Genomic DNA, 7,505 nt, shown 5'->3' with positions numbered 1-7,505 from the left:
AACAAAAAATAAACAATTGGGTCTACATCAAACTTAAAAGTTTCCATACAGAGAAATGAAACCATTACTAACATGAAAAATACCCTACATCTGACTGAGGACTGACATCAAAGATTACAAAGAGCTCATTCAACTCAACAAAAAGAAAACAACTCAAACAAAAAATGGGCAGAAGAGCTAAATAGGCACTTCTCCAAAGATGACAAATAGTTGGCCAACATGCAAATGAGAAAATGTTCATCACCACTCCTTGTCAGGAATTGCAAATAAAAACCATGATGAGATACCATCCCACATTTGTGAGGATGACCCATTGCAAAAGGACCAAAATCCATAAGTGCTGGTGGGGGAGTGGAGAAAAAGGAGCTTTCTTATACTGTTGTATGGGAATATAGAATGTTGGGTGGAAAACTGCATGGAAGTTTCTCAGAGGTTTAAAAATGGGATTTGCAATATGACCCAGTAATTCTACACCTAAATATCTACCCAAAGAACACAAAAATACTAATTCAAATGGAAACTTCCATTTCCATTATTTATTGCAAAACTATTTAAAATAGCCCAAAATAGGTGATGGATCAAGTTGTGGTGTGTGTTTGTATACATACAATGAAATACTACTGAGTGAAAAAAAGACAAATTCATGTCATTTGCAGCAACATGGATAGAGTTGGAAGGGATTATGCCAAGCAAAATAAGTGCATTATGTCACTTATATGTAGTACATAGAGAAACCAAGCAAAAGGTCAGATAAAATTAGCTTTAAGACTAACCCTTGAAAGGTCAGATAAAATTAGCTTTAAGACTAACCCTGACCACAGAACTGGAGCATCCAGAGTGGACCAAGAAGGGGCAGAACAAAGTGGAGAGGTCACAGTGGACTATGGTGGTCCAATACTTCCCAAAACACTAACAATAATGTAAAACAATGCTTCTTCAATAAATTTTCACACACACCAAAAAAAACCCAGTTATGTTTCTAAGATTCATTTTATTTTATATCATGAGAAAACAGAATTTAGGAAATTGGTTTCACATAATATAAGAGTCTTAAAAGCTAACCAGGGAAGAGATTGTCATTCCCAAATCCTGTATGAAGTAGGAAACTGAGGAGAAAATATTCCCTAGTAGAAAGGAACAGAGACACACAGATTTTTTTTTCTATCTTCCTCTCTCCTTTCTTTCCTCCTAGCCTCACCCATTGGCCTTAGCCAGAAACCATCTTACCTGGAACTCTGGGAAACAGAGCAGAGTGGAGGGAGGGAGGTAATCCATCTCACACAAACAGGTCTAGCAGTCAGTCAAAATATATGTGGGATAGATACATGGAGAGGAGTTGCAAAACCTTCCTCACCTTGCTATGGCAGATATGGCTATTTTTGTGCAAGTCATCTACTAGGCTTGGCAGTACTCCTTGAAATCTGCTGACTAAGCTTCATTGATTAGGCTGCTTTAAGTGAAAGGGCTATGACTGTCCTTTTCAGGCTTGTCCAAGGTTGTGAAAATGTGGCACAAGGGTAGACAGTGCAGATGGAAGACCCAGAGAACAGCTCAACGACTAAACTCCTGATCTTAACTGAACAATACAATAAGGTTATTTATGGAAACAAGCCTGGCTTATTGGTTTGGCAAGGTAAAAAATAGGTTGTGTTTTGGGCCTCCCTGGTGGCTCAAGGGGTTAACTTTCAGCACTATGAAGATATCAGCAACTATTAAAGCACACATTCGATCCCTGGCCAGGGAGCTGATCCACATGTCAGTGATGAGAAAAAGAAGCAGAAAAAAAAAAAAAAAAGAAGAAGAAGAAGCAGAAGAGGGCAAGGCAATTTTAAGAAAAAAGGTAATGAGATAGTATTAAATAGAAGGGCTATAATAACAAATGAGAGCTACTCAAGAGAAAGGGGAAGAGGAGGTTACAGAGAGGCAGATGAAGTCTGAAGGGATCTTTGGTTTAGGTCAGGTGTTAAACCAGACATTTAAAATTTTGATTCCATTGATTTTCAGTTTCTATAACTATAGTCCCTTTGACCTGTAATCTGCAAACCACTCCTTACATTTAACCAGGATGAACCAGTTTAGTGGTAGCAACAATTAAAATGCTGAGTGAACAATCAATTTCAGCCTTGATTCAGACCCAACCCCTTACACTCTGAAGCCTCAGCTCCCTCTTCAGGGAGCTGAACCAGCTCCTGAACCAAATCATCCAACAGCCAAAGAAGTTCAGGTCCCTACATCCAGAGCACCATGCTGACTGAGGAGCTTTTTGAATATCATCCTGTGTTAGCAGATTGTTATTCTCTGGTTTCAGATTATTCTCTGGTTTCAGATGTACCAATTAGAAGGTTTAAAAGAAACTAAAATATGGAAGAAACATGATCGGAAGGTCAGTCATTCTCTGACTGATCAAAATGAAAATATACATGCACCTCTATATTTATTGTAGCACTACTTACAATAGGTAAATCCTGGAAACAACTCAAATGCCCAAAACTAGATGATTGTATCAAGAAGATGTGATGTACACATACACACACACACACACAATGAAATACTATTCAGCAATCAAAAAGATAAACTCATGCCATTCGCAGCAACATGGATGGAGCTGAAAGGGATTATGCTTAGTGAAATAAGTCAGAAGGAAAAAGAAAAATATCAGATGGCTTTACTTATAGGAGGAATATAAGAGAACCAAATAAGACAAGGGAGGAAGAAAGCTTATTATTATAATACAAAACACAACACAACAATAGAAAAACAGACAATTATAAACCAGAGAGCTCCTACGGGGGGTGTGGGGCACAGAGAGGGAACAGAAAGACGGAAAAATGTGGCGGGCTATGGTGATATTGGAGAGGGAGTGGGGAAGTAACCATTGTTATAAAATGAACAATAATGTAAATAAATATATAAAAATTTAAAAAACAAAATGAGTCAATAATTAAGATAATTCTCAAATTTTAGTTGGACTTTAGAGTTCAGTAAGTTCAGTAAATAGTCTTTTGGATATCCTGCCAGCCAAAGAACTGAGGACAGGAAAAATACTTCAGTCGAGCACTGAATTTGGACAGTGTTATATTTAAATAGTTCCCCAACCCCACTTTATCTGATGATTTGTCTCCTTAAAAGATTCAAGCTATTGAGCAAATCCCTTAATCAGAAATTTACCCAGCAGAGTTCTAGATCTGAGAAGCGGTACATTGAGAGTTAGATCAAAGCTTTGGTGCTTCAAAAGCCAAACTTAGGCTTCCACTGATGTGTGTGTTTTGTTTTGTGCAGTTACCCTTTCTGCGGCTAGCCTCGTATCATCAGTAAAACTGACAGTGACCAGAATTTCTGTAGAAATCATAGCCCCTCACTTGATAGTCACTCCTCCCTGGCACTAGGATGTTTGGGGCCTTGCATTTGTTCTTTGAACCCTTTCTACCCACTGTTTTACATGACTGCCCCAATTCACTGTAAGTATAAAATTTAAGCACTGAAAAATAGCTGAGAGTATTTGGGCATTTTTATTTATTTGCTACTTCCTTTTTCTTCAAGGAACCATCTATTCCTCTGGTCAGGCAGTTATGCTTTCTCTGTGCTAAAGTAGGAGGAGGGAAATCTTCCACTATATATTCTCAAAAAAAAAAGGGACTCCCATATTGGGGTGGGAGCTGAAATTGACCTTTTCACCCCAGTATATCAACAGCCCTTATAGCTCTCTGGGTGTTAATACTTTTTCTGGGAATTCTTAGCAGGAGCAGCAGTTAGAGATCTCTCCCACTGACTGCTGTGTGGGTTACATTTGCACCAGTGAAAAAAGAACTTCCAAGAGCACAGTTTATTCATAGCTATGCTGCTTCCAGGCTATTTACTTGAGGACCTTCTTTTTGGCATCCACTAGCCAATCTTTCTGCTCATCCGCCCCTTGAAGAATGAGCTGGCTGAAAGGTCACCTTGTTCTGATATCCTAAAATGAGAATGTTGGAGAGAAAATTGAGGGACATTCAACTACAAACTTAAACTGCTCTACCAGCTGAGCTGGACTTCTGCACTGTTCCTTCCGGGAGAAGCAGGAGTGTAGAGGGACTCTGCAGTCTGCTAACGACAGCACACCCAGAGTCGCCAGGAGACCCACTGTGGAAATGGTTGTGTTTAGCTGTCATGTCTCAGATGAGCAGGTTTTGGTGGCTTCTATGAGGCCTGGGCTTTCTGCAGAGGAGTCCCTGCTGAGAGAACAGCTGAAGTGTGCCCCCAAGATTAGTGTGCAGGCTTGTTTAGGTTAAAGTTTCAAAGTACTAGCTTTTATTACATTTTAATGATCAGGGTCATATTTTATTCATAGAGCTCAAGCTGAGCACCCTGGAGTTAGTAAAACACAAGGTTCCCATTTTACATTCAGGTCAGCCCACAACACAGTTTGGAATAGAGGGGAAATTTTGGGTTTGGAAATCCTCATTAAAATGCACATAAAGGATCTGCTGAACCCTACCAAGAAAACATGTAGGGTAACAGACTTCTTATGAGGCCTTCGATGCTTCATGTTGACTATGTCAATGAGGTCCATATTTGCTTAGAGACTTAACCTCTCTTGAACTTGTATTTTCAGACCTTCTCAATAGACTGCTGATATTTAGAAACAGAGCTCTCCCTGGAATTCCTTCCTGACTTTGAAAGTTTTATAACAGACTGTGTCTTACCTTGTTATTTTAGAAAAGGAGGGAAGGGGAGAATTGGGTCATTTTCCATTTCTATACTATATGTAATGTAAAGAAGATTGAAAGAAGTTTGAATTAATTTTGTAGGGAAAAAAATGAAGAGTAGTTTAATTTCCCTTTTACCCTGCTGTTCAATGCAAGTAATGATAGGGGGTGATTAACTTTTATGTTACTGAAGCACCATTTTCACATGAAAGTCATTTTCAAAGAAACAGCAAGTAATCCTGGCATTTGACAAAACTTTGAGGTACTTTCAAAGTGACCTCTGTAGTTTGGGGGAGATTAGGGCAATACCCATGGGGGGATAAGACTCAGATATATATTAAATCTTTCTGACTGTGAAAGATTTATCTATAAATCTACCTAGAACTCTGTGGCCCAATGACACAGTCCTACAGGTAGCCAATGTTGACTTTTCTCTTTTACACTTTTATTTAAAGATCAAAGGACACCTCCAGGAGAACTTCTAGAAGGAAAATGGGAAGTTATTGGTGATAACAGATGTTCTACATCAATTCAGCATCATCAGTTTCCATTGATCTGCCTTAATTTGGGGTCCAAATCCTGTGTATTTAGCAGGTTCCCCATAATTATGAAAAAATGACTGAGTAGGAGAGAAAGGACTATAAATGATATATACTGTAATAGCAGATAATCCAAAAGCCATTTTCTTGGACATTGCAAAGCATTATGTGATTTTCTTTCTGTTGTAGATTTACTTCCTTAATTACATTTTGCTTGGGCTAGTACTAAAACTCATGTTATTTTAGTATTTTCATACTAATTATGTGAATTTACAAGCCTACAGGGTGCTGAAAAGCAAGGAGACATCAAGAGTAAACTAAAAATGTTTCAGTGATGATTCCTAAGTGGGTAATGCAGTTAATTTTTCTAAATGCCAGTGTATGTTACTCATGTGTTTCACTGACTCCTGTTAGCTTCTAAATATTTGGAACTTGAGTGCAAAGATCTCACACATATGTGTAGCTTGCACATTGTCAGTGCTTTGTCTGAAATAAACAGTTTAATTTCACATGTTTTCAAACTTTTTAAAACCCCTGTAGTGTGGAGGGTCATTTAGCTATGTGGCAATAGGTCCCATTATAGCTATTCAGTTTTCTTACTTGTGAAGTGGAATGAAACACATTGAGGGAGATAATCTACATCAAGAGGTTTGGCCAGTTTTTGGCTCACTATAAATGCCTGACACTATTGGGTTTCTTCATTATTATTGCTGTTACATACCTTGTGGACTAAATGAGAGTCACTTTGGCTTTCCTATGAAACAATTAGTGGCTGGGACATCATCGATTCAAGCACCCAGGCTAGTGGCTTGCAAACTTTTTACCATTAAATCTCTCTCCTTGCTTTGCAGCACACTCAAAAAGCACCTTTTATCAGATAATTTCAAAGTTAGAGATTACTCTGATGTAGCTGTTAGCCTTGGCCATGCTGCTTCTGGTGAGATCTAGTGCCCTACAAGATGAACTGAAAAGCTGGTGAGGAAGACAATGCCTTAGGAAGCCTCAGTCATGATAGTGCCCTAGACTAACACTCATCTGATACTCTTGGGATTTCAAGTGTAAACTTTTTGAAGAGGAAAAAGTTCTGAGGAGTAGATTTTTCCTGCCTGCTTTTCTAGGTCAAACAGGAGCTGGATGCTATCCAATCTGAGGTTAAGTTGTGAAACACAGAAAACTTTTAAGATACAGTGCTTGAAAGGCAATGCAGACTCACAGTAATCTGATAGCATTCTCCATCAAAGTTTCCATGACTATAAACTGCAGTTTACATGAGTATAAACCTGTGGCCAGGATCTATTGGGGGTACTTTCAAAGCCCTGTGGGAGTAGCACTCTATGGATACCAATAGCCCATCTCACAGTAAGTGTGAATTTTTTTTTAAAGATTTATTTATTTATGCATACAAGAATTTGGGTACAGAGGTGCAGATGATAAGAGGCTTCACCAGAGACAGAGTAGGGGGCAGAACAGGCAGACTGACTGAAGTACACTGCTGAGGGGAGCAGTGGGTAAGAAAGGAGCAGTGTGCCATGTGGGTCACCTCCCTGGCCAGGGATCAAACTTTTGCTGCAGTGGTTGTGGATAGTCTTCTAGTGCTTTGCTTTAACTAGCTGTACCACCAGGGAGGGCCCAAATGTGAGTCTGAAATGAAAGTTTACCATGATAGAACTGTAGCATAGTTCTGTGAGACAGCTTGTTGAGACCACACAGATACAAGGCATAATAAGCATGTTTATGCTCCAGAGGTGCATCTTAAGAGGAGGAATACATTCTTAGAATGATATTAATTACCATTTTGAAGCTGGTACTTGAAATTCTTTTCTGTTTCATTGAGGATACTCTGAAGTATAATACCCTTAGTCTGTGATGTTGATTGCAGTTCGCTGTGAACTCAACTATTTTTGCTATATTGGAATTCTGGTTACCTTATGTAGTTAGGGGATGAAAAAATGAAGCCATACATATTTTTGTTACCTCAGTTATCCAAAAAGTAAAAATACTTATCAATTAGTGCTTCTGTTTGTCTTGGCATAAATACTGCGCTACCGAGTCATAGTTTTAGCTGTTTACACTTTGAAAACTATGACTTATATTTCTCTAGGGAAAATTCCTGGACAGAAAGGGGTATAGCAATAAGTAGTTTAAAAGATGAGAAAACTGAGACCTAAAGTGGTCATGTGGGCTCCAAAATTAAAGCCAGAGCTAGCACTAGGAGCAGGTCTTCTCTTTCACTCTACTTTCCCCATGTAGTACATGGAATGTTTACATAACTAAATCATCC

At 38.7% G+C, this 7,505-nt stretch overlaps 1 protein-coding gene across 1 annotated transcript; it reads left to right on the top strand.

Moving 5' to 3' along the window:
* The first annotated feature begins 6,358 nt into the window (after positions 1-6,358).
* Positions 6,359-7,091, top strand: LOC105853688 (chromosome unknown open reading frame, human C6orf120). Its single transcript, XM_012725617.1, is given in 3 exon segments — positions 6,359-6,486; positions 6,942-6,967; positions 6,970-7,091. Coding segments are annotated over 3 exon segments (276 nt in total).
* Positions 7,092-7,505: the final 414 nt, after the last annotated feature.

The sequence above is a fragment of the Condylura cristata genome, unplaced genomic scaffold, assembly GCF_000260355.1.
Source record: "Condylura cristata isolate star-nosed mole 26May11 unplaced genomic scaffold, ConCri1.0 scaffold00002, whole genome shotgun sequence".
Lineage (NCBI taxonomy): Eukaryota > Metazoa > Chordata > Mammalia > Eulipotyphla > Talpidae > Condylura > Condylura cristata.
This window is presented reverse-complemented; position numbering and strand designations above follow the sequence as displayed.